The sequence below is a fragment of the Vigna radiata genome, chromosome 3 (assembly GCF_000741045.1).
Source record: "Vigna radiata var. radiata cultivar VC1973A chromosome 3, Vradiata_ver6, whole genome shotgun sequence".
NCBI lineage: Eukaryota > Viridiplantae > Streptophyta > Magnoliopsida > Fabales > Fabaceae > Vigna > Vigna radiata.
Window position 1 is genome coordinate 4,264,263 of NC_028353.1, and position 26,949 is coordinate 4,291,211.

The 26,949-nt window shown below is 33.6% G+C and overlaps 3 protein-coding genes across 6 annotated transcripts; 2 read left to right on the forward strand and 1 right to left on the reverse strand.

The window, feature by feature from the left end:
- Nucleotides 1–1,530: 1,530 nt before the first annotated feature.
- LOC106756779 (protein SLOW GREEN 1, chloroplastic) lies at nucleotides 1,531–5,946 on the forward strand (the record flags this gene model as incomplete). Its single annotated transcript, XM_014639358.2, is given in 2 exon segments — nucleotides 1,531–2,672; nucleotides 5,755–5,946. A coding segment is annotated over 1 exon segment (1,137 nt), but the record flags the coding sequence as incomplete, so codon positions are not given.
- Nucleotides 5,947–10,006: 4,060 nt separating this feature from the next.
- LOC106757794 lies at nucleotides 10,007–16,003 on the forward strand. Of its 4 annotated transcripts, none has more exons than XM_022779172.1 (5): nucleotides 10,007–10,109; nucleotides 10,868–10,956; nucleotides 11,180–13,102; nucleotides 14,046–14,229; nucleotides 15,032–16,003. In XM_022779172.1, exons 1-5 carry the CDS (start codon nucleotides 10,037–10,039, stop codon nucleotides 15,646–15,648), a joined length of 2,886 nt encoding a protein of 961 aa, XP_022634893.1. In that variant the 5' UTR covers nucleotides 10,007–10,036; the 3' UTR covers nucleotides 15,649–16,003. The 4 variants fall into 4 exon arrangements, with proteins under 4 accessions (XP_022634893.1, XP_014496075.1, XP_014496076.1 ...); XM_014640589.2 differs by lacking the exon at nucleotides 10,007–10,109 and adding an exon at nucleotides 10,123–10,455; XM_014640590.2 differs by lacking the exon at nucleotides 10,007–10,109 and adding an exon at nucleotides 10,477–10,750.
- Nucleotides 16,004–22,580: 6,577 nt separating this feature from the next.
- LOC106757194 (protein SODIUM POTASSIUM ROOT DEFECTIVE 2) lies at nucleotides 22,581–24,658 on the reverse strand. The gene is made up of 3 exons (XM_014639811.2): nucleotides 23,813–24,658; nucleotides 23,335–23,410; nucleotides 22,581–22,917 (listed from the first exon to the last, which is right to left on the reverse strand). Exons 1-3 carry the CDS (start codon nucleotides 24,404–24,406, stop codon nucleotides 22,742–22,744), a joined length of 846 nt encoding a protein of 281 aa, XP_014495297.1. The 5' UTR covers nucleotides 24,407–24,658; the 3' UTR covers nucleotides 22,581–22,741.
- Between the last annotated feature and the right edge of the window lie 2,291 nt (nucleotides 24,659–26,949).

Genomic DNA, 26,949 nt, shown 5'->3' on the forward strand with positions numbered 1-26,949 from the left:
AATATAAACTTTGTCATTTTATGTTACTCTTCCCAAATCTCAAAGGTAAAAAATGATTTTACTGGTTTTTATCTTGTACAGTGGTTAAAGTTTATTCTAAACGCTTCTAAACGCCTGTAGAAGTTGATTGAGTGATAAAAAAAAGTGATAAAATGATTTTTTTTTCAATTGGGGCAATAGGAATGATAGAGAAAATGTTGGAGTGAGAGAGATGAAAGAGAAAGGGTTGAGAGGAATGAGGGAGGTGAGTAAGGGTTTGGGGGTTTCGTTTTTTTTTTTAGTTTTGAGAATGAAAATTATTTAAATATCCTTTACCTTAAAACTTANAATCCATGATAAATGAGGATATTTTTGTCTATTATAATTCGTTAAAACGTACCAACTGAAAAACAGGCGTACGCGTGTTAACAAACCCCATATATATATATATATATAGAGAGAGAGGAAGAAGAGTTTCTTTTCTTTTTAATCTCCATACTGCAATACCCATGCTCATGGGTGTTAGTTTAAAATCAAGTCAGAAACAGTTTTATCTTATTCGTTACACTGTAGCATTAGTTTTGTATAAAGGCACACTCTGGGTCTGAAACAGATGCTGTTGAGTGACATTTTCAGTTTAATTACTCTCTAATGTGCATGTCTAATGAACATGGTATCAAGATCAAGTACGGTCCTGTGATGACAGTTTCTGCCTCGTATGATATTTCTGCCCTCGTTTTGATTATTGAATTGCATCAGTGATTGGGTTACTTCATTCCGGTTTTGTGAGGATCTTGATAACCCAAGAGACTGTTATGTTGATGGCAAAAGCAGATGCAGGGTGTGGTGACAACTCATCTTGGTATATGGATTCTGGATGTTCCACTCACATGGCAGAAAGAAGAGACTGGTTCATCAAGATTAAAGAGGCTTCAAGTGCTAAGATTCGTTTTACTGATGATATTGCTGAAGGTCTGGGCGTGTTGTACTAAGAGATCATGATGCAAAGAGGCCCGGAAATTGAGATTCAATGTAAAATGACACGAAAGAAGTTTCGGAAAGATGTGCCAAACAGGTCCTCGTGCAAACTGGATGATGTTTGTGGACCAATGCAAGAAGAAACCCTTAGTGGCAGAATGTATTTTGTGACATTCTTAGATGACCTGACCAAGAAAATGTGGGTTTATTTTATCCCAATTTAGATATCAAATAGTTTTTATAATTGTGAAATTTTGTAAGATATTTTATTTTCTTAAAAAAGAAGAAGAAAATTGAAATATCTTATTCTCTCTTTATCCCTCCTCCTTTTGTCTTGTTTGTAATTTTCCCAATAATTAAAAAACCAAAATTTTAAAATAAATATTAAATAACAAAATTCATATATAAATTACTTTCCTGTACGTAATCTGGTGTAATAAATAAAATAAATTGAAACATAGGGCAGCACGTGATCCTGACACTATATATTTGAAATTAGAAAGTTATTATTTTTAGGAAGGCTAAAATAGTTTTGCTAATTCCGGTGCAATAATTCCTGAGTAAGGGTTTTAGCTTCTTCTTCATCATCATCATCATCATCAGAGAGTACCCCCAATGTTCAGTCTGCTATCTCCTAGCAGGGCTTTACCCATGGATTCTCTTCCAAAACTGCGCCACCCTAATATCACTCTCAATCAACACACTTTACCATTTCCCACGCTCTTATCCTCTTCTCTCTCTTTCCGCTCTCGACCTCCATCACAGTTTTCCTCTTCGTCGTCGTCGTTCAGGTTGCCTTCCATCAGAGCTTCCATTTCACGCTCCTCAAACGACCCCGCGTCTCCCACCTCCAAAAACGCCCTCTCTCTATCCCCATTTCTCCAAACCCTAAACTCCTTCCTCGCCCCCCTCGCCCAAACCACCTGCATCGTCATCGCTGCCACCGCCTTCTTCTTCATGCGCTTCCACCACACGCCCGCCACTGCCGTCACTCTCTCCCCGCCCGCTGCCGACTCTGAGACTGCGTTCACCGAGGAGGAAGCCGAGAGAGTTCTGGAGGAGCGGCTCAGCGCCAACCCTGCCGACGTCGACGTGCTCCGCGCGCTCATGGAGTGCAAGATCAAAGCGCGCAAGATTGACGAAGCGTTCGGAGTTCTGGACCGTCTCATCGAGCTCCAGCCGGAGGAGTACGAGTGGCCGCTGCTGAAGGCCAACATGCATATCTACAACGACAACCACGCGGCTGCACGTGAACTGTTCGAGGAAATGTTGAAGAAGGACCCGCTCCGCGTGGAAGCGTTCCACGGCCTCGTCATGGCGACTTCGCAGTTGAACGAGCCGTTGAAAGCGTTGTTGAAAAGAGTGGAGGAGGCGACTGAGGCGTGCAAGAAGCAGAATAGGAACTCGGATGTGAGGGACTTCCGGCTCTTGATCGCGCAGATTAAAGTGATGGAAGGGAATTTCCCTGAGGCTCTTAAGGCTTATCAGGATTTAGTGAAGGAAGAGCCCAGGGATTTCAGGCCTTATTTGTGTCAGGGTATTATATATACCCTCTTAAGGAAGAAAGACGAAGCTGATAAGCAGTTTGATAAGTTTCGCAGGCTTGTTCCTAAGGACCATCCTTACATGGAATATTTCGAGGACAACATGTTCGCGACCAAGTTCTTCTCGCAGAAATTGGAGAGGGAGGGAGCAGGTGTTAGGGACTGAGGAAGGTTATGAGTTTTTGTTTTCTCCCTTTCCTTTATACCCAGTCTTGTTTTTGCTTATATGTCTGTCTTATGGTAATTCAGATGTTGCCATAGGTGATTACCGGTTAGTTTTATTAGTTTTAGTTTTCCTTCGTAATGGTGGTTCTGAATTACTGCTGGCTAGGTTTGTGGTGGATATAAATAGTAGGGTTAACGAAGATAAGCTATTTTTGTGCCGAAATATCAAATTGGTGCATTGATTTTTGTTTTCTATAGCGTTATATTCTATTTGGATTGCAGCCTCAGTTATGTTAAGTTTTTTGCTGTGTATCTTCTTATGTTTTGGGACGGTAATATTGGGTGGAAGAATCTAAACAGTGCATAGGTTAAACTTAGCCGTTAACGGTAATATAGGTGATCATAATAATATGAAACGGAGAGCTCTTTCTGAGCAACAGTGTAGGTTTTGAAATATAGTATTTTAATTGAGAGAGTTTATATATCTTTTGTACAATGCGTGTGGTATTTGGACAACAAAATAACATATTTAGAACAAAAAAAGTTTTTGTAACTGTTAATCATAAGCACTACCATTTTTGTTGCCGTTGCATAATCTTATTTGATATGGAACCATGCTGATTTTAGTTTGACTTTACTCGCTAAGTTATGGATGGTGGGTTGTAATGTTTTTCTGTAGGTGTCTTGTGTAAATTCATTGGGTCCTTGATGGGCATGGATTGCTGTAGTTAATATTCAATTCCACTCCAAATATTCTACTTTTTCTTCAAAATATCTCGTAATGTTTTATTTTTAAATGAAAGTATCTGCAAAATACTTTAGGTGATTGTTTTGTACGTGTTGAGTTTTGAATGTTATACTCTTAAGAAAAAAGAGCTAAATAAAGCCACCATTTCCTGTTTAGTTAGTGTCATAGAAATGTGAGTGTAGCCAACTGAGATTTGAGATTTGTTTAGCTTGCAGGACGGATTCATTTGTGCAGATAAGCCCATTTTTTGCGATAAATAATAAGTGACATTTGACATGGTACCTTAAATGATATTTGCAAACGTATCCTATCTTGATTATCCATTTTCTTACTTTTAGTGATCTTACTGGTGATATTAGTCAATTTAGATTAACTAGCTCCCACTGAAGTTACTTCTGCTTAGTAAAAGGTGGGCAATATTGATGGTTTTGGTGAGATCTCTAGAGGAGATGACTAGAGTTTGCATTTACCTTTAGATGATTGAATTTATTATTGTTCTGTGGGGTTGGGATGGAGGAATAGTGCTGAAAGCATAGTTATCAAACTCGCAATTTAACTTGTAAAATGGCATGAGTTTACAACCTCACTACCTGTTTTCAAGTTAGCATGGCAGTAGAATTGAGTGAACTAGGTGGGCTTGGGATGACTTGGCTGAACTTGGGCAAACTTACTAGTTTAGGACTGAGCTTGAAAAACTAGGCCAAACTTACGAGTTTTGGACTGATTTGACGAACTCAGCTTCAGGTTGTTTGTTATTGCGCCCCTTTGTCGATTTGCTTGTGGAAATAGGGAAAAGGAGGAGACCTGCAATAAGGATAATTTGTTATAGCATTCCTTGGCTTCCCTTTCCTTTTTTATTCTTCTCTTCGCACCACCGTTTCCATTCATGATGTTCATCACCACGCTCCTTTGTTGTTCATCCTCTGCGACCTGGCTTTGTTGCTGTACCTCACTGGAATATGGTTTTCTCCCTTACTCAATTATTTCTCCTTCCTCACTGAGTACATTGCTATTGTTGGTCTTCTTTGTGATTTATCTGCGATTGCTAACTCTAGCTCCTGGACATGAACTCAGTTCCTGGGAACGACTTGAATTGCATCTCCCTAGAAATTAACTTTCTGTTGTTTGTATTTTGGATCTTGGTTTTGCTTGAATACTCTGTTTTGTCTTTATCCAAATTTGAGAATATAAATTTGTTGAAAAAGATGTTTTTTTATTCTAATCTGGTGTATATTTATAAGTAAGCTACCACTAGATTTAGTTACTTTATTATTGGCGTTTACCAGTTAGTTTTATTATGGGATCAAAATGTTGAATTAATGTTATCTATAGTTATTTTAATATTTTTTTTAATAGGAAGTAAACTCTAACAAATTTACGATTTGAGCTTACGGGTCAACTTTATGTGCTTCAATGATTATGTGGAAATTTTCGAGTTTGATAACTCTGACTGAAAAGTAATATTTTCTTGAATTTCTACATTTTATCATATTATCACTTCATTAAACTTTGGTTGAATCGACTGTGCAAACCTCTCTCCTGGAAAAAAGAGATAAACAGTTAAAGTGAATATTAATGTGTTTAACTTAAGGTGCTTGTTAATAATTGTTGCATAGTATCAGGGGCCTTAGCCATCAGTTTAACAAGTACTATTTAAAGTATAAGTTGATGTCATTTTCTCCTACTTTATGGCTTTAAACCGGGTATAAGCTAATGTTACTTGCATGTTAGCCTCCTTGTGCTTGAGTCTGTAGATCAAGACAGTTTCTGCATATTTTGTCTTAATTGACAAATTTCTGTTTGTCAGTACCTGGGATCTTTTGCCCCGGGTTATATTATGCATGTTCTTAATCAATGTGTGAGAATTTAGTTACCAGGTCCTTTGTAAATTGAGTTAGGCCCATCGTCTCACAGTGCCTTTTTATACCAAATTGTACATGGGAAATGACACTTCACGTATCTTAACTATATTAAGAAAAAGTTTTAGTTGGATCAAATGGCTTAAATGAGAGAGTATTTGCATGAGTATAAGTTTGTTAATATCATCATCGTTTGTGTAAAGCATGAATTATTCTTTATGATATTTTTGTATTTTTGGTTGGTACTAGTTTCCTACTTATGGTGGTGAGTTGATAATACTTAGTATACTCTGGAACACTTCGTTGTCAAAATAAATGCTTGTTAACTTTACCTGAGCTTGATAACCATTAGATTATGAGTACAAGCTCTATTATCATGCTGGTTCATATTCTGGTCCTATCTGAATTAGAGTTGTTGTGTCATAGGCATGCATGCTTTGTCTAAAGTATAAAGGGCTCTGACTTTGTTTTGTTTTTGCAGTGTATAATTTGGTTTAGTAAGTGCGCGCATGGGGATGGGCCGCAAATGATCTAAATAATATATACTTCTATACCTTTCTTTTTCCAAACTACCCTCATTTTTAAATACAGTCCGTCATATCCTTGAACTGAGGCTCCTCACAACATTGTTTTTTAAGAACCGTTGCTCTTGTGAGTGGAAGTTGCAGCGGTCAAATATAGATCTTTTATATTTTTATTAATTATTTGGAACACCGTGAGTGAGTGAGATGTGGGTGCCAGAGATTTTTCTGGGACAAAAATAGAAGTCTAGCAAAAGGATGAATTAAAATGAGATTCAAAACTAGTTTTAAAAGAAAACCGTGGAGGCAGCTTACATTATCACGTCTAAGATCGGAACAAACACTTTTGGAACATCTGTTCCAGTAAATAAAAAGATCTAAAAGCTCACTAAAGTAGGGTAATTTGATAGTCTCGAGTATTGATGAATTGCAGTTGGTCAGTTCAATGCTCACTTGTTTTCTTCTCAAAAGATGCTTGCACTTTAAATTTTAGGAGTGCTGCTAGAAAGGCCAAAAGCTACATAAATGGACATATAAGTAAAATGGGAAGGTAAAAATAACAATTGCCTGTATCTGAACAGTTGTAATGTTCAGAAGATTTAAGCTTGACTTTTTTAATAATTAAAATTATTTCATAATTTAATAAAAAAAAAATTGTAATGGCAAACATGAACATAAGTCTTGTTTTTCTACTACTTTTATTTTATGTATATTGGATTTAGTTTGGGGCATGGAGAGCTAGATTCAAATTGTAATGTAAAAAAGTAGAAGTTTGTTTTGACTGACCTAAAATCAAACATGTACATAAATTATGCAAAAGATAAACAGTAAAACAAATTGTTGTCTCGTATAGCGTGATAGGATGACGACCTAACGGATCAGGCCTGCGTTAGCAGATGCAAACTGCCACCATTTTTGCTAACGGATTCCTACATTTAAAATCTACACCGGCATACAATAATTTGCCGCAAACCATTAACGCCAATTGCACAATTTGAATTCTTCTCATATATGACAAAATGTAGAGTTTTTTTTTTTAAAAAAAAATAAAAATAAAATAGAAATCAATTTATTTTCAGGATAAAATACTTTGAACAATTCCTAATTTGCCGAAAAGAAACTTCAATAGCTTCAGTCAGGCAGAAAGCCAATTTTTCAGTTCATTCTCTTAATAAAAATATTGCTTTCATTTTTTATTTTTTAATATCTTAAACTTGTGAAAGTTCTGAATTAGAAATGAAGTCGAATTTCTTATTATTCAAAGTGATCATATTTAATTTGTTCTAAAACAGGGGCCTTAACCCTCATCCATTTACACTAAGTTAAAATCTGCTTCATGTAAATCTGTGGCTATTTTAGGAAGACTGCTAAGTAGAGTTTGAAAAAAAAATATTCATGACAGATTTTAGAATAATTTCTTATTATTAATTATAATCAAGCAAAACTCTGGTCCTGCCTTTTATTTATTTTACATAGTTTCTGAAAGAAACTAAATCGTTTTATGTACCCTTAAAATAAAATTACTTGTTTTATGTTTAATATAATTTTAAAAAAGTTTAAATAAACGGGCTTGTAAATGTTTCCTTTTTCCAATTTTCCCCTTGTTCTACTCCAGTAAAGATGTTTGCACAGAAATTGTATTTAACATATCTTTTATGAAAAATCAACAGAAAGCAAATTTTGTACTGTCTTAACATAGATATTTTCTTAAATTTAATAGAAACCATGTTGCATAATGAAGTTCTTTAAGCATATATAATTCATGATGTCACTATCTAATAAAGAAAAAGGTAGAAAAAGTTGTAGCTCCCTACAGACAGACCTACACAAACGTATGAAACTACTTCCACAGAGAATGAGAAGTGCATATTGGTGAGTTAAAGCGCAAAATTACAGTTAAAAGTTGAAATCAATTGGACCAACGTTACTCTCGCAAATTACTGCATATTCTTATTGTTGAAGAGTACATTTTCTTGCATTGTAATAAGGATAATGATATTTAGACAATATTTTTTTATAACAATTAAATATTATTTATGTGACATTTTGTGATTAATCCAAAATTACTTCATAATCAATAATAATAATTATAAATATTACTATAAATCAATTACATAATAGTAAGTAAATAATATTTAAATAATTTTAAAAAACTGTCGTCTAAATATCATTATCTTCATAATAATTTGATATTTAAATATTTAAAAAAATTGTGGTCTAAATATCATTATCTCATAATAATTTGAATGTGAAGCACTTTAACTTCCTACCCTATGAACAGCTGGCAAAGCTGGGTAGACAATAGCAAAGTCACTGACAGCAGGCAAAAGTAATGGTCCTAAACTTTGATAAACAAAGAGAGTTAGCAGATATAGCAGACAAAGTTATATAACAGAGATAAAATATGGAATTGCGGCTTATGTATACTCTCTACAAAAGTCACCTTCGCTGTATACAATTCAATCCTAATTCATCTGCATTCCACAAAGTTACATTTCAAAATTTGTTTCTTTAACTTTAATGGCTTTTATGCCTTCACTCACCAAAATTTCTAGTTATTTAATGTATTTTCATATAAGTAACCCTTTATCTGTGATTTAACTCTACATGGCAATATTATAAGTTAAAAGTGAATACTTGTTGAAAGCCTGAACATGTTATTGCTATTTTATCCATTTATTTCATAATTTACGCTGATTAAGAGACATCTGTGGTGTCCCTACCAATTCAGCCAGCTCAAATGTCTATGTGGGCTAAAGTTTCCAACATTGCTGATTCGGTGTCATGACTCATGGGCAAACGTCCAAGATTAATTGCAGTACCTACCGATTTAGATCATATGTCGTCAAAAGTTTCTTACTCATTCAAATCTCATAATTGTTCGGTCCTACGTAACTTTATTTAACCAACTTGCTTTAAACTTTATTTCTTTTAAAATAATCTTGTAAGAAAAAAAATAATTGAAATGATAAAAAAAAAGATATTTTACGAAGTAATGGATGCTTATAAACTTTATATGTTTCAAGGAAAACCATTTTATTCTAGAAGCTCCGCAATCATAGCAATGCCGCATAACTTTATTCTTTAACCTTTTCAAACCATATTTTTCTTTATTTTTTATCAATGTATGTGAAATAAAGGTAAAAATGTTTCACTCTATAGTTATTTAAGGAACGACCATCTTTTGTAGTCATGTCTTTTCCTTTGGATAGGGACGACACTGAAACCATGAAAATATGAATTTACGAAGCAACGTGGGGCTACTTCCTCACACTTTGAACTTAGATTTTCTCCATTGGTTGGGTATGGATTTTGTTCAAATGTTATACATTGAAATATGTGTATAGGACTTGCTTATGGTTTTATGGTTTCTGCTTGATTTGGATCAAACATGCTTATGGTACTTTAGCGTAATGATTGATCATAATATTTTACCGACACTCCAATCACTCTTAAAAAGTAAATTAATTGAAGAGAGAAAAAAAAAAGCAAAAGAATAAAGGTGTAGTAGAAGCATGCACTTGTTTGCCTTTTTGACTTGTCTGTGTAGAATTCAAATATTCATCGATCATCACGTCTATATGCTCCCTATCTCCTACTAGCTTCTTGTTCCTCCAACATTACACACACAAATATACACTATTATTGTCAATAACACTCCTAAGCAATACATTATTGTTGCACATAAAGCTTATTTTATTGTGTTTCTCCTAAAAAATCTTCACTACTTTTACATTTATGGTAAGAGGAGAATTTGAATTCAGAAATGTATACACACACAATTATGGCTTGTGTTTGACCGTCAATGACATTGTGGAGAGGCAATGTTCCTCATGGGTTGCCCTATTTATCAAGTAAAATCGCGTGTCATAATAAATTTTACAATTATTATAGTTTGCTCTGTAGGCACACAAATGGAAAATTTCTGGTCAAACATTGAAGTGACAAAATTTAATGTGACACCGCTGAGTAATAAGATAAAAACTTAGAATGCTACAATCTTTTTAGAAATATTTACAGACAAGTGAAAAAAAGAAAAAATTACCTAAAATTCACAATACACACGAGATTTTGGCACCAGAAATGTCATTAAAATCGAAGATTTCTTTTGCTAAAAACGATTTTTTCAAAGAACAAAACCACCTTCAATTTCAGGAAAATGACAATAATTGTTGGGCTGTGTTAAAAATTTACCAAGCGGCAAACGCGAAGGCTTTGGGAGCCTACGTGGCGAAACGAGAGATGAGCACGTGTCGTGTAGCATGGACGGAGCATCACACTCCTATTCTACTCTTAGTAGTTCCCCGCGCAGAGGGTGAGGCCTCCGGTGTCAGTGTATCGGTATTTGAATTGAAACTTCAAAAAATGAACACTATCCCATCGCATTCCCATCACATCTCTCTCTCTGTCTCTCTCTTCACGTTTTCTCTCACACTGTTTTGGTTTTGGCTTATTAACTAAAATCAATCACCTCGCACAATTCAAGATCTGTGCATCTTCACATTTTTTTTTTGTTCTGTTTTTGGTATCCTGAGCATGACATCCTAGGGTTTGTTATCATTTGGCAAACTATTTCAAACTATTTCTTCCATTTCACGTTTATTTCTCGGACTCTGCTGCTTCTTGAACGATTTAGTGTTTTCAAATGCAGAGACCTAAAGGTGGTGGATCAAGTTCCTTCTTAACTCTCTTGTTTTTTTTTTGTTTTTTTTTGTGTATGAGCTTTTGATCTGCTTTTTAGCCTTTCCTTAGTGCTGTAGGTGTAATAATGCTGTTCTGTTTTCATCATGAATTTCTTGTGTTGTTGTGATGTCTTGTTACTTACGCTGCTTCGCCTTTGATAATTATTTCCAAAGCGTTTTCTGTCATTCTCTTTATCTCATGCATGATTGAGTGGGAGGCGTTTCTTCTCATACTCTTTCAATTACTACTTTTACCATAGATTCCTGACAAGTAGTGTGTGTCTCCTTTTAGTATTTTTGAAGAATTTTAGTGATCAATTCTTAATTAAACCCTTTGTCGTACGCGCTCTTGAGTCTTCCATCCTAATTTTGTTGTTTAATTCGTTTTCAGGAAGCAAGCAGGTTCATAGACGTAGAAAAATTCAGAGTCTTCCCTCTGATTCTGGTTCTTGCAGTGATGGGGTTGCGGATGAAGATTCAGTGAGCTTTCTATTTCTTTCAGCTTTCATATCTAGACGCTTGGTTACGATTTAATTAGCTGCATTTCGGAGTCATGAACCATATTTTCTTAATTGAACGCACTATTATGTTCAAATTAACACATTGCATTACGTACACCTTATGTGTCGTTGGGGGGTGGGTTTTCTAGTAAAGAAGAATCAGAGAAATTGACTATCGTGAGAAAATGCATTGGTTTTTTCAGGGATCATTTCAATTGGGGTTCGGGTCCTCGAAGCAACCGTTTGGAACTCCCATGAAGAAGCTATTAGCTGAAGAACTGTCCCGAGAAACTGAACCCAAAAGAAGAGCTCCCGGTGTCATAGGCAGATTAATGGGTCTTGATGGACTTCCGTTGCAATTGCCTGCCAATAAGCATCACAAGCATGTGTCAGAAAATAATGTGAAAGGGACAACACCGGCAGCGAAAACTCGAAGCAGTGGTAAACTATACGGCAGTCGAACATCTGGAAGAAGTTCAAAGAATCAACAAGAGTTTAAGGATGTGTTTGAGGTCTCAGAGATCTCAAACATAGAGGGTTGTAGGTATTCGTCCCAGGGGTCTGTAAAGTTGAAGGTCACTGATGATGAAATGTCATTTGTTGAACAGAAATTCATGGATGCCAAACTCCGTGCAACTTATCAGGATTTACCGTCTTCCCAGGATTCCCATGATACACTCGAGATTCTAGACTCTAACAATGATCTTTTGCAAAAATACTTTAAGCGGCCAGATTCTTTGTTTAAAAGGCATCTAGATGATCTGCAAGGTTCCCCTTCCGAATCACATTTTGATCACATCAAAGGTACCAAATCATCAGATATAGAAAACTATGAACATGGTGACTTAAGCCCGAAGCCGGGTAGGGAGATAAAAGGGTTGAATTACAATAGATCTCATCAGAAGCATCGTGATGGTTATTCTTCCCATGTAATCAGAAGACAGGATACTCATAGTTCGCCAAAATCATCAAAGCTTCAGTTTCGGGGAAGAAGTGAGCCTGATGCAGTCCCAACAAGGATTGTTATCCTAAAACCTAATCTTGGAAAAGTGCAGAAAGCTACCAAAATTGGTTCATCACCTTGTTCTTCACATACTTCTCTGTTGGACTATGGAAGGTATCCTAAATTTTCAGATAGCAGATTTAGGGACACTGAACTGAATCAAAGAATAAATTTGCCTGATAATGCCTGGCATTCAAGGCAAAATTCTTTGGAATCAAGAGAAATTGCAAAGGAAATCACAAGCCAAATGAAAAATAATTTGAGTAATGGCTCCATGTTATTATCAACTTCTACATTTAGAGGAAACACGTGGCACAATGGCTCATGTAGTTTTTCTGGGAATGAATCTCTTGAGGAATCAGAGGTGACACCTGCAACTTTTGGAAACCCATTTTACGTAAGTAATACTATCAGCCCATCATCATGTTTTAGTGAATCATTTGTGAGTAAAGAGGCAAAGAAGAGATTGTCAGAGAGGTGGAAAATGTCACTCAAGTCTCAGCAGGGTCATTCTGTATCCAGGAGTGGCACACTAGCTGAAATGCTTGCGACCCCTGATAAGGAAATGAAAACAGCTAATTTTGACAGCAGCCCTAGTGGGGGTTTACGTGATAAAGTTTCTAGCAATGGTAAACCTGCTGGGTGGGTTGAACCATTGGGTATTAGCAGTAGGGATGGATGGAAGGATGGATGTATTGGAAGTTTACCGAGGTCTAAGTCTCTTCCTGCTTCATCTACTACTTCCTTAGGAAGTCCTAGAACAATTTTGTGCCATGAAGCTCTTCACGATGATCGATTTATGGTGCCAAAGGTAGCCTCTAAACGGGAAAGGAAGAAAGTGGTGAAATGTCTTGAACAGAGACAGTGTATGAATACGAGAAACCTAAAAAGCAAGAAGTCTCGGTGTTCTCATCCATCAAATCTAGAAGGCAATGAGTCATCCCCAGACTTGAATACAATTCAAAATAAAGTGAGGCTTAATCTTGAAGAGGATTTGCCGAAGCAAGAAATGTTGGCCGCTGAATCATTGGCTGAGATGGATGGAGAAACTATTGCAGTTACTGAAGCTATTGTGAATGTGGCAGATGAAAATGCAGTTGTTTCATCTGAATCTTATATTAAGGTGCTTCTTGATCCGAAGCTATTTTTTTTTACTCAAAGATGATATTAATGCAGTTTTCAAAGACAATTTAATGCTGCTGTTTAAGCTTTTAGCATTTTCATTGGTATCCTGATTATATTCTTATTGAAATGTGTGAATGCCATACCATAATCATAATTGTTTTACTCAACAGGTCAACTTACAGTAAACAGTAAAACACTTATCTGTCTCCTCTCAGTTGACATTGATATTGTATCACGTTAAATTAAGTAATCAATTAATTCACTTGTCACAGTTTATAATCAAATTGGAGAAATCCTTTTGATCCATTTGCTAGGTTGAGACTTGAGTCTTACGTTAGAAGTATGGAACAGTGGTGCGGGGTTTATAAGGCCTTAGGCTGTCCAACTGTAACAGCTAGTTTTTGTAGTATGGTTCTTCCAAGGCTCTTATCAACTGAAAACTCATCTTCTAATTGACTTGAAACTGGCTATGAGCTAAAAACAGGATGCGATCACATGAGATGTTTTTATAATTCAGTGGAAGTGAATAAAGGATAGCTTTGTGCCAGCTATTTTACATTAGCTTATATAGTTTGGTTAATCCTTCTCTATGTGTATTTGTGGAAAATTCCTTTCGTTCTCTTAGTTCTTCCATCTTCCATTCGTTTGGAGTCACTCATATTTTCAGTAGATTTTCATGGTTATTCATACACTTTTGGTGCTTAAATGAAATGCATAGAGTTTTTGAAAACATCTAAATCTACTCAGAAACTATTATTAGTCTTTGCAAAATTGTTTAGATGCTGTAATAGTCTAGTAGGTAAACTTCTAAGACATTAGCTTATGTGAGAGAGTGGTTCTTTTGTCTCAGCATGTCCAATTAATTAGGCCAGTAATTGTTAAGCAAACTTTAAAAGTCCATTAAGTGTGTTAATCTTGCTTGACGTTTTGAAATATTTCAGGATTTATCAGTTGGGTCTTCCGCTAAAAATTCTGTCCCCTTGCAAACACCTGTATCTGGACTTGAATCTTCATGCTGTAAAGATGCGGATCAACCCAGTCCAGTCTCAGTGCTAGAACCTTCTTTTACTGATGATCTGTCATCATGTTCCGAGTGTTTTGAAAGTCTCAGTGTTGACATACAAGGTAACTCCCTCAGACATTTACTTGGATTACTGTATATAGGCAATGTTTAGTTTCCTCATTCCATCGTTTGTATAGTTCCTGATTTATTCCCTTTTACTCCCTAGTTGTCAGGTATTCCTTCACATGTTTCCGTACTAATTACAGTAGTTAGTATGATGGTTTTTTGTACATACATTTTATCCTCAGTGTAATCAAGAAATAGAACCTTGAGAGATTAAACAGTTAACTGAAAAGATTTTTTTGTGCTTTGCCTTTGTGGTTTGCATTGCACTTGGTCAATGAAGAAACAGAAGACCAAATGTAGTTTCATGCATGTCCTAATTCTGTTCTAGTTTAAGTGAACTTAATATTTTAGCATGGCATCTTTTATAAAATTAAATAAGAAGAATTTGTGATTTTGTTTTTTCCCATGCGATGGCATTAGCGCCCTTTAATTTATCATTTAATTAATTAAAATTGGAATTGATGGTATACCAGTATATTTTTATGCATTCTGACTTCCTAGCTGCAATTAAATAATAGATTTTGGGCGAGACTCTAATTTGACATCATAATTGCCTCATTTCCTCTTTTGCGTGATGTAAATTAAAATGTCAGATGGGTTGATATGATAAATAATGAACGTGAATGAATTTGTCCCTCATTCTTGCATCCATGCTTGGCTTCAAGCTTTTTTCAATTACCTTTTTGAGCTTAACAGAAGAAATGATTAGCAATTGATTTGGTGTCCTCCTAAACATTTGTCTTTGATGTTTTTCCTCTTTTCGGATTCCTTGGTTTCATGTACGTTTCTTGTGTTCAGGGCTTCGAATGCAACTTCAGTTGCTGAAGCTAGAATCTGAAGAATTTGAAGGATCCGTGCTAATTCAAAGTGATGAAGATGGTGGGGAAGCATACACAGGAATTTCAGAAGACAATGGATTACTTGATGGAGATAGCTGGGAGTCTTCCTACATGATTGATGTCTTGTCTGAATCTGGAATTGATAGAGCTTTACCTGATGCATTTTTGGAAGTTTGGCATTCTCTTGAATGCCCTGTTAGTCTTTCAGTGTTTGATGAGCTTGAAAAGAAGTATTCTGATTGGAGTACTTGCCCACGGTCCGAAAGGAGATTGCTTTTTGATCGTATAAATTGGGGAATTATCGACATATACGATCAATTTGTTAGGGCACAATCATGGGTAATCCCTTCGAGAGCCACAAATATTTGTTCTAGTTCGAAATTGATTAAAAGTGGACTCCAAGACTGTTTGTACAAGATGCTGTGGAGTCAGGGAAAAGTAAAGGATACGACACTGGGGAAGGTGTTGGTTAGTGAATTGCAGTGGTTGAACTTAAGAGATGACATTGATGGAATAGGTAGCAAAGTTGAGAGCTTGCTACTTGATGATCTAGTGGCAGAGATAGCTGTTACATAGGCATTTTGCGCCTGGACATTTTTGCTATAATTCATGAATCAAGTAGTAAAATGGTAATTTCATAAAATGAATAAAGATTGTCAGACAGAAAATGGAGTAAGCTTGTTATAGTGACTTCCAATTTGCATTTAGTAAAATGAAAGTGTCAACCTTTAAACAATAGGGTAGAGGTTTTGCCTCCACTGTTGTCAATTGTAAAACCGTCCACCCTGTAGCTCGTCAATATTTCAACCCTAGCATTCATTCTCTTTCTCTTCGTGCCTTGTTATTTTCACACTTGGAAAAAGCCAATTCGACATTGGATCTCTCTTATGGGTCTCTTATGTTATAGATTGACGCAAATGTCATCGGTGCATCTTTCCTTGTATATAGTTTAATAAACACTCTTATGATGCAGTTATTCTTGAACAATTAGTAGATTGAAAATTATTGTTTGGGCCTATACTTTGTTCAGATGAGCATAAGAGTACTGACATGGGTCTGGGTAAGCCCATGTATTTGGGTACTATCATGTGGAGGGTGCTTCTTCCTCGACCTCCGTAGTTTCTTCCAGCACCTCCGTAGGTCAAGTGCAAAGACCATTTCACCTTCATCTTCTTCCCATCATCTCTTCGTGTGCACCCCTCCGTTCACCCATTGGGATTGTTCTTTTACCGGTCTTGCAAAATGTGAAGAAACAATGGGTCTCTCACTCCTCATCTGTGCAACGTTGATGAATCCACGATTCCATCTCCTTCCTCAGCGAAAGCCACCGCGACAACCGTGACATTGAAAACCAGAAGATGATCCACATTGCAATTGAAAGAACCGCAAAAAGCAAGATCACCCGCACTGCATTTTGGATTGTAAATGTCTTTTATTTTGTATTAAAGATTATATGATTCAAAATTCTTTTTTTTTTCGGATTTTTTAGTTTGGAATATAAAATTTAAATTTTGAATTATGTAATTTGTAATTTAATAATAAAAGATATTTTTTAAATTGTACAAATTGTTTCTTTATTTTGTATTCTAAATTACGAACTCGGAGCTGAGGTACAAGGACCGATCGGACAGGGTCAAGGAAGTCCGGTTGTGGAGTTGAGTAGTGGAAAAGTATTGAAGACGGTCTTAAAAGATAATTAATGGTATTAGAAGCAGTGTAAATAGTTTTAATGGACGAATATTACATAAGGAGAAACAGAAGATACAACATTTATGAATAGTTAATGTTGATCGTTGGGCTAAATATTTATAAATACAGCGTTAATAATCAGGTAAAAACATTTGTCTAATCATATTCATTTTAACCTTCATGTTTCATGTGACCTAGTGAAGATCGGTAATTCAAGAAGAGGTATTTGGTGGGTGTTGGAAGATCAGTAATTCAAGAAGAGGTATTTGGCGTGTGTTGGAAGATCGGGAGATCGAGGGAAAGCTTTGAGTGTTTTAATCTCGAATCCCATAACCGAAACATGTATAATTTAAAATATAAAAAATATATTTTGGATTAGGGATGACAGAAATGCGTCAGGCCCACCGTTTTAGTCTAGTTTGTCATAGTCTAGTTTGTCGTTGTCTATTAAAAACGGATCAGGCTGGTTGTAACATAGGAACAGATTCAAATGCAAAAACTCATCGGTCAGGTTTGACTAGTCGTAACATAGAAACAAGTTCAAATGCAAAACTCGTACTGCAAGTTGGCGGGTTGATAAGCAATTTTGATTTTCTTATACTAATGAGACCTAGGTTAAGATTTTTTTTTTCTTCTACAAATGCAAGTCTAGTTTGCAACCCTCAGAGCAAGGATTTGTTCACGATTTAGTGTATGATGTATCTAGTAACTTTTACAATTAGGGTGTGTTCATTTGAGTCTGATTTAAGGAGGAAGGATTAGATGGATTTGAGTGGATTAAATTTTATGTTGTTTTTTTAATGGATTTGAAAGTGATTGAGAGTGAAATTGAAAATAAAATTTGTGAAAGTTTGTATAAGATTTAATAGATGTGATAGATAAAAAAAATGTATTAATTGATAGAAAATAAATATTACTAAAATGTCCTTATCATTTGCTCCGCCATTATCATTTGTCTCACATTTTCACGTTTAATTTTACTACATTTTTCAACGTGATATTTCAAATGAGAAATGCCATATTTTTTGTTACTAGTTATGTATTTTTTATTGTAGCTATTACACCTTACCGTCTCTTTTCCATCATCACTAACCTCAATCCTAGTAAAGTATTTCCAACAATCAGAGTTGGCTTATCATTTTTCTTATTGAGTTGAACACTCTCATTATCAATATCATCTACCTCCTTATGGGTTGCATCATCCTTTTTTGTCATGAACATCAACATTTCCAATAGGCTTACTAATGGACTCAACCATTAATTTAGAAAATGATGTTAATTTGTGTAACCACCAGGTTTACTAAATTATATTAGAGTGGTGTTGGCTCGTGTATGCACTCATGGTGGTGGTTGTGAGTAAATGAGGTCATTGACGAGATGGACTTCTGGAGGTGGGAGGAAATTGACAACGAGTCTTAAAAATGAAAATGAGAGAGTTTACATTGTAGTATAGAACATGTTTCCAATAGGCTTGCATTTTATAATCCCTAGATCATACAATCTAAAATATTTTCATATTGTATATTCCGAAACTCAAAATAAAACAGGTAAAATTGAAATTTTAAAATATATGAAGGTGCAGAAAAAAATTATGGAGGTGCAGTAAGAAATCAGTAATGTGGGCTAAATGTAGTTAGATCTTGAAGCCCATGTATGCTTCGAGACATGATGCAAAATTATTTCCTTTAAGAGGTATAAATACAAAGCAATGCATCGTCTTCTTCATCCCACTGTCGATTAGGGTTTTGCGCCATCTATCACGAGCGGCATGATCTACGCCGTTTAACTCCTTTTTCTTATTATTTTTCAATAAAAAGCGTATGTTGTGTTCATATTCATCTTCTGTAGTTCTCTGATTTGGCAAGTGATGAAAAGAATCTTATCCTACACACTGAAATTACTGTGTGGATTTCAACTCCGCTTATTATCTGATGCCCACCATTTTTTCTAAGTTGCATCATATTAATTTTAGTGAGATTGGATTATTTACAGATTGATTTGAGATTTTCTTTTGTGTTTTATGTTGAGGTGTATATATTCTGGTATGATGAGTTGCTCATATACGTCTGCAAATACGAGATATTTCGATGAGTGTGTGTGCTCTCTCTGACCAGAATGCACATCTCCATACACCATTTTTGTTTCGCCTTCTTACTTTATTTTTTTAATTGAACCGCTTTGAGCAAACGATCATCCTTCTGTTTTAGGTTATGTTGGTTTTCTTCTTTAATTTTACTAATCAATTTTTCTGTTAAGGCTTCACATCCCTAACATTTGAAATTTCTTTATTGATTTTATGAAGGATATTTTCATAGCTTAATGTTATTTGTAAGTAATGTTCCTATTTATGAAAAAATCTTAATTTTAAAACAAGGCCTGGAACAACAGTCTTCCACTACATTTGAAGGAAATTATTTTTTATAGTTCTTCTCAGATTTTATTCTTCTTTCATTCATTCATAATACTTACCCCTCTTAAAAATAAAAATTATTGTTCTATTCTTAGTAATTTTATCCTTAATTATTTCATAACAAATTGAAATTATATAGTTTTTATTATTGTTATAATCTTTATTATAATAACAAATTTGTAACTTTTTATCAAGAATCTTATTACTTATATTAAATAAATATGATAATAAAATAAATAGTAATAAAATTTTATTACTATTAATATAATAAATTGTTTTTTCCATTTAAGTTACTTAACCATTTTTTTATAATAGACTACTAGTTACTATACATCATAAAAAAAAGTCGTCAAAAATATATTATTAAAAAAATATTTTCTTAATTTATCCATGTTTTGGTGAGGCCCACCAAAGACTTTTTTTTTTTCAATAATAGTAGTATAACTGGGCTGTGACCGTTACCCAAGTCTTTTTTCCTGCAAAATTCAGATATTTTATTAATCTTAGGTAGTTTTAGCATTTGTTTTTGCTTTAAAATGATTTAATTTCTGTCAACTTAAATATAAAATACTTCTGTTATGTATTTTATGATAAATCTTATCTTACTTTTTTTTTTTTTAATTATATCGATTGTAACGGAAGAAAACAAACATGGACACAGTATTTAAGGCTGACCATCAAAGAATTTTATTTGTAAAATAGACCCTTCTAAAATAAACGCAATTGAATTGTTTTCTAGTTTATTTTCCCACTTAGTAATATCCATTATTCAATGTTCTAGCACAAAAATATAAGTTAGAGCATTGAATATAAGTTATTGATATAAATATTTTCTAAGATTCATTATATTTATTAATAGGATACTATGTTTATTATCACTAAAAATAACTTAAATGTTTTGACGGTGATATTATAATTTGTTTATCAAATATATAATACTATCACATATTCGATTTTAGTCACAATATTACTCAATTTCGAAATTTTGAGAGGTTAGACGTGACATTTGTTTTTCAACTTTTTCCTTTAAGTAAATTCCATCAACAGCTTATATTATGAAGGATTATTAAAATTGTTAAAATTATAACATCTTGTGTTGTTATCATACAATTAAGACCACCACTAATTCATTCATTAAGTTGTGATTAGATAATTAAGACCATTCGTAATTTGATCATTAACTTGTGTTGTGATTAAATGACTAAGATTGTCAATAATTTGATCATCAACTTGTGTTGTGATTGGACGATTAAGATCATCAATCATTTAATTTTAAACTTCAAGTTATGATCGAGTAATTAAAATCATCACTCATTTGTCACGAAACGAATCAAAATGACTCTCGACAATAGATATCTCGGCTCTTGCATCGATGAAGAACGTAGCAAAATGCGATACTTGATGTGAATTGCAGAATCTCGTGAACCATCGAGTCTTTGAACGCAAGTTGCGTCCAAAGCCATTAGGTCGAGGACACGCCTGCCTGGGTGTCACACATCGTCATCCCCATGCAAGATCGACACCTTTAAGTCGTGATTAGATGATCACGATCATCGGTCATTCGATCTACAACTTTAAGTTCTGATCAAATTATTAAGATTGCAATAATTCAATTTATAACTTTGAGTTCTAATTGGGTGATTGAGATCACCAAATTATATGATCTATAATAATATTATTGGTTTTTCTGAATCTTTTCATTATCATTATAGTCAAATGATTGACAACATTCTTCTCTTTATTCATGTCTCATTAAAAAACACAAAAAGAAAAAACACTATAAAAATATTAACAATATATTATTTTTAAAGGTTATTCGAATAACTCCTCCACCATTCTAACTAATAAGTCTCCCTCCCAAGACTTCACTTACTCAATAAAATTTTGTATATCTTAACAATAAATTATTGAATTATCAAATTTGTTTTATCTCATTTGTTACTTAAATTCATTATATTTATTAATAGATGCTCTTTTAAGGAATGAGATTATTTATTAAAGAATGTTCTTTTAAGGAATGAAGACAACTAAAAGAAAAAGATAAAAAAAATATAAATTATAAAGGAAGTAAAACAAATTTGAGTTTTTTTTATTATCAAAATGAACAAGTTTTTTTTTATTGAGTAGTGAAGTTTTTGGACAATAAAACTTATTAATTAGAATCACTTGATAGAAAAGTCATCTAAATAACTTTTACCATGAAATATTGTTAATATTTTTTTATAAGGCAACATGATAACTTAAAAGAATTAAGAAAAATTAACTATATTATAGTAAATCATATGATTTAATAATCTTAATCATTCAATCAAAACTTAAAGTTATAAATTAAATTATTATAATTTTAATCATCTTATTATGATTTAAAGTTATAGATTAAAATATTCGTAATCTTAACCACCGATCACAACTTTAAGTTATAGATTTGAAAATTAAAAAAAAATTATTATTATTTGTATATTTTGTCAAAAAAAATTAAATAAATTTTAGATAATGCAATACTAAATATAAAAGTTTATTTAAAAGAATGAGTTAAATTTGTGGATAATAAATTTAATTCATTTGAGAGAGGAAATAAAGTAAAAAAAATATGCAAAGTAAAAGATAATTTGTTTAGATAGAAAAAATAAATATTTTTAAATTTTAAATTGAGAAAAAAATATTATTCATATTTTTAAATTTAAAATTATATAATTTCTTTTACAAAAACTAAATTATATTTCCCTCACATAATTGTTTAATTTATCTCGTTTGTCAGAACTAATTAAAATTTATTTAAAAAAAATAAATTGATATTCTTAAATAAATATTTTCATACAAATTCATTAATTTTAAATATTTATTATTTCCCCCCTCCTATTCTTCCTCTGAATCTCTTTTGCAAATAGATTTTTTCTTTTTTAAAAAAAAAAAAATCCAAACTAGTTATTTTCCCAACCAGCTCTGTTTCCCCAAAATTCGGTCATGAACTGAAAATTCTGAAAAATAAAAGGATCTTTTCTGCAAACAGGCAGAAATGCATTCCTTTTTTTTTTCATCTTGATTTTTGCGAATATATGCGCAAAAGTCATTCTAAAGCACATCTATATAAAACATGCAGCCAAAATCTGGTTATAAAACTACAAATTTCAAGTTTTTGCTAAAGCTTTTTTATCCTTACTAAATTAGTGACATGATTTATTATCAATATTTCTCTCTCTCACAAAACAGCTATCATTCCTGTCATCACATTCGTTTATGAAAAAGACAAAGATTCTCGATAACCTGCGCATAACCCCATATTATAAACACTCGAAAAAGTTACAGAAATCATTTTATTGCTTTATGGATGCCGATGATTTCCCTAACACATTCTTTCATATTGCAGCTAAAAACCCAGATACCGCCAGCAAAAGAAAACAGAAACATATTTGCACAAATAATAAACTCTAATATCTCTTCAAACCAAAGTTACAGTACCTTCTACATTTGTATTTACACTAATTAAATTACTACTCACCAGTTTCCAACCTTGAAATTCTAACTGAAACAAAAAAAAAAAAAAAAAAAGCAGAATAATGGTAATATGAGTTAGATAAAATTTGTTTTCTTGGTTTCTGCATAACCGGATCCAACTACTGAAGCAGGTTCTGGCCAAAATTGTGCATTCTTCACCTTTGATATGCTTGCCAATACGCTCAAAGGAGTCACATCACCAACCACTGTTACCTTCTTTGCCGCAAAGTCTATGTTGAAGGATGTTACTCCTGTCCATGTAATTCAACAATACATGAATAACACCATCAAACAACAAACTCCCTTTCATAATTAATCACAACTTTAATGAATTTATGCTAATCATGTCAGAATACATGGAGAAATCAAATTTCATCATTAAATACAACATTTTTAAGTCAAATCTGTTTGAAACTGTTATCATCTTATGTTTGTCAAATCTTCTGAAAGAGGAAACATGCCCTCTTATTTATGAACTCAAGCAGTGATATCTGTATTTTCACCTTGGCCTCTGTACATTAATTTCATTACAATCTCACCCTGCAAGCCTTAGAACTTTAATTCTGAAACTTCATCTAAATGGTGACAAAACATTTTAATGATTGCATGTGACCTCGTGTTAAATTTATGGTTCGAAAGAGAAGATTTTACGAGAGGGATTTTCATACCTCGCATTCTGGAGAGATGTTTCCTCACCTTTCCTTCACAACCTTTGCAGTGCAGAGAAACCCTCAAAACTACTACCTGCAAGAAAAATCATTCAAATCACACCCCATTTGACAAACACATACTAGTCAAACTCCTGCCACTAATGAAAAAGCTTTCTTATATAGCTATATATAGTCTATCAGAAGAGGCTAAGAGTACCTGAAACGAAACATATGCACATAATTCAGATAGAAAAATGTAAGTTTTTCAGGGTCATGTGTGTATAATTACAAGAGTCAATAGGAGAAAACTAAAATAATACTAACTTTAAGTGTACATTGTGCTATTCTTCAACTGTGATTGAAGTTTCATCTCAGTGATTCACACAAATAAATTTTGTATTGAAATGATTATGCAGACGAGACTTCATTCTGATGGAAGAACGGTTCAAACAACATCTAAGGAATTGTATATAAGTTTTGTAAAAAAAAATTCAACCTGGTCTGAGGGAGCAGATTTTGGAAGAGAGGAGCTAGAAGAGGGTTTAGATGAATGGATGGTTTCATCATGATGAAGGACCTGAGCTTTGTCCTTGTCAACGTTAGTTAAAGCCAAAACAGGATCATAAAGTGATGATCCAGCATGGAAGGAAGGCATGTCACCGAGCAAATATCTTGAAGAACCAGGAGGGGTGATCAAATCAGTAGGCGGCCTAACCCAACTCCTCCTCAGAATACTATCAATTGGTTTTGAAGAGTAATTGTTTGTGATGTGTTCGGTCAACTTTTCCATACTACTTTTCTTCTTTTGATCAAGACCCTTTGTTGGATTTTTCTTTTTCTGGACACTTGGCTTGGAAGTGGAGTTTTTCTTAGGCTTGGGGAGATGATCATGCAAAGGTTTAGGAGAAGAACTAGGGACAATGAAGTCTCTGGAGGGTGTTCTTCTTGGATCTGTGATGATGGGGTTGTGGCGGTCAATGGCTCTGCCACCAAATTGAGTTGTGTTGGAAATGGAAGAAGAGGGTTCATCCATGCTAAGACATATGGCTGTTGAGGCCTGTGATGCACAGAAGATGTCTATGCCTTTCATATCTCGATGATCAAGGGTAAGAGGTTCTGCAGAGTAACAAAGGAAGAGATAGAGAAGAAGGTTGAACCAGAAGGAAAGTTGCTGCTCACTGCTTTTAAGCTTCAATTAGGAGTGAGTGAAGTATGGTTGGTAGGTTGAGATATAGAGCAAAGAGAAAACATGGAAAATTCAAAATTGAATTGGTTTCTTGTTTAATATGTGGAAACAGCAAGAGTAAATAACGTAGGAAGTAAATGTTTAAACTTTCCCAATACCATATAACTCGTTTGGATATTTTTTGTAGCAGTATACCACACATGCATGTTCAAAACTAAACTATACAAACGAGGACTAAAGTTATAAATTTATCCTCATGTGAAAATTCTTATCGTTTCTGATAACTCTCAAATATTAATTATCTCATCTGCATATTTTACATAATCCAGAAATAAGTGGTGCAAATTCTTCAAAGCATTCCACAATACTTATCTTATATACTAATTGAGGCTTTGTAATTCTCTTAAAAGGGCAAAGATGTAGAAAGGAAATCATCAAATTTATGTAAAGGCAGAGAAACAGAGTGATTTTTATGACATGCAACCAACATTACTGTTGCTTTAAAGAATGAAAATGACACAAAATAAGTACACTGAAATTGCCTTAACTCTTTGTTTGTTTCATTATGCAGAAAAAAAAAATAAACTTTCAATGCATCTATTCTTATACATATAAAAGTTTAATTTCAATGCATCCTCAATTAATAAGAAATGATTATTGAAATAATTTTGAAAATGGTTATGATTCATTATCAGTGCATGTGGTATTTACCCAATTTATATATTCCAGGCTTAGTACTTTTTGTATCTTTTTGCACGGGTGACTAAATGTCTGTGATTATCATTGCTCCCATAATAATACTACATGATAATTATTTCTTAAAGTAATGATTTTGTGCAACAACATATGCATACATGGAGGTGCAGACATGTTTTGGAATGACGTGAAGTTGCAGCGACATGAATTTCCATTTTATGTGGTGGCTTGAATTGAATGGATAAAAAAAAGGGAGGCACAAACAACTAAAGAACAGTGAATTTGGGTAATTCTCTGTTGCCGTGTTGGCTTGTTGGGCATGGCCTACACTATTTACCTACCAACATGCACTTGACAGAAGCACTTTATAGAACATTGAAAACTTAGTCAGAGGAAACAGCACAACCATTGAGTACATGCTACAGTTTCATGTGCTAAGTTCATTCTGATCACAATTTGTGTTTTATAAGGAAATAATAATGCTATTGGTGAGACACTAAACACACCAAATTAAACAAGTTTAGTGCTGATGATAATTGATGCTGGTAAGCTATAAGGAAACTAGTAAAACATGAAATCTGCATGAACGTTTGATGCTGGGACACATGAACTGTGCAACTTGAACACAGAATCAAAAACAGAACACATTATGAGATTCTAATGGAACAAATTCTGCCAGTTAGTAAACCATTTCGAATTTTGCTTTCTTGTGGATGGATGCGACGCAAAGTCACTTTTTTTTTTTCTCTTTTATCAACTGAAAAAAATGAAAGAAATTCCCTTCACATATTCATGGAATCAGATGCTTCTGTGGCTTTCTTCCTCCTCTTTTCCTCCTTACTTTATTATCTTCTTCCCCCATTTTTGAACTGTAGCCAATGTTCTGCATCCACCATTCAAAATTCTCTCTTTCTTTTTCCCCTTTATTCTGTTTTCTCTTCGATTCCAATCTCGAAAGGTTTTAGAGATAGAGCAGAGCTTTTGTTCTGTGTCACAAGGGATGGAGGCAAAATTGTTATAGTTGAATTACCTTCTAATTTGAATAAGATTCAAAACCTCTTTAGGGACATTAATTCATTATAATAACGAAAATTATTCAAAATATAACATGCAAGCTAAGTTATAATCCGCGTTAGTAATTTTGGAGTGGTTTATTTTCTTTTTCTCTCCCTATGATTAATAATATATGTGTTCTATTATAAAAAAAAGACACAAATTATTATATACTTCGTGTAACGTTCCAAAATCTTTACACCAATTTTATTTTTTTAAATCAAAATATATTAAATAGAAAAATTTACTTACATATCTTATTATCTTATTGTTCTATATCTAATTACTCTTTCATATTAAATTATACAATGTTCAAATAGTATGAATAACATATTGAACAATTTACATAGAAAAATTTATTTCTCTTTGTGCACGTTATTTTATCCTGCCTGTATCACTCGTAATCTTGTCAAAACTGAGTATATATTATTTGTATTCATATAATGATATCAAATAATAAATCTTATATTCTAACAATCAGCAGTATTGATGATTACTTTAAAAACAAACATTTACTAATAATGAATTTAAAAATAAATATTTAAAACATATAATACAAACTCTTATGGATAAAAAACAATGTGTTATATAAAAATTAGGGTGTTTCATCCTGCACCTCTAAGCTTTCATCCTGCACCTCCAAAAAATTACCATTTTAACCTTAATTAATATTATTTTAATATTTTCTCTTTCTTCAT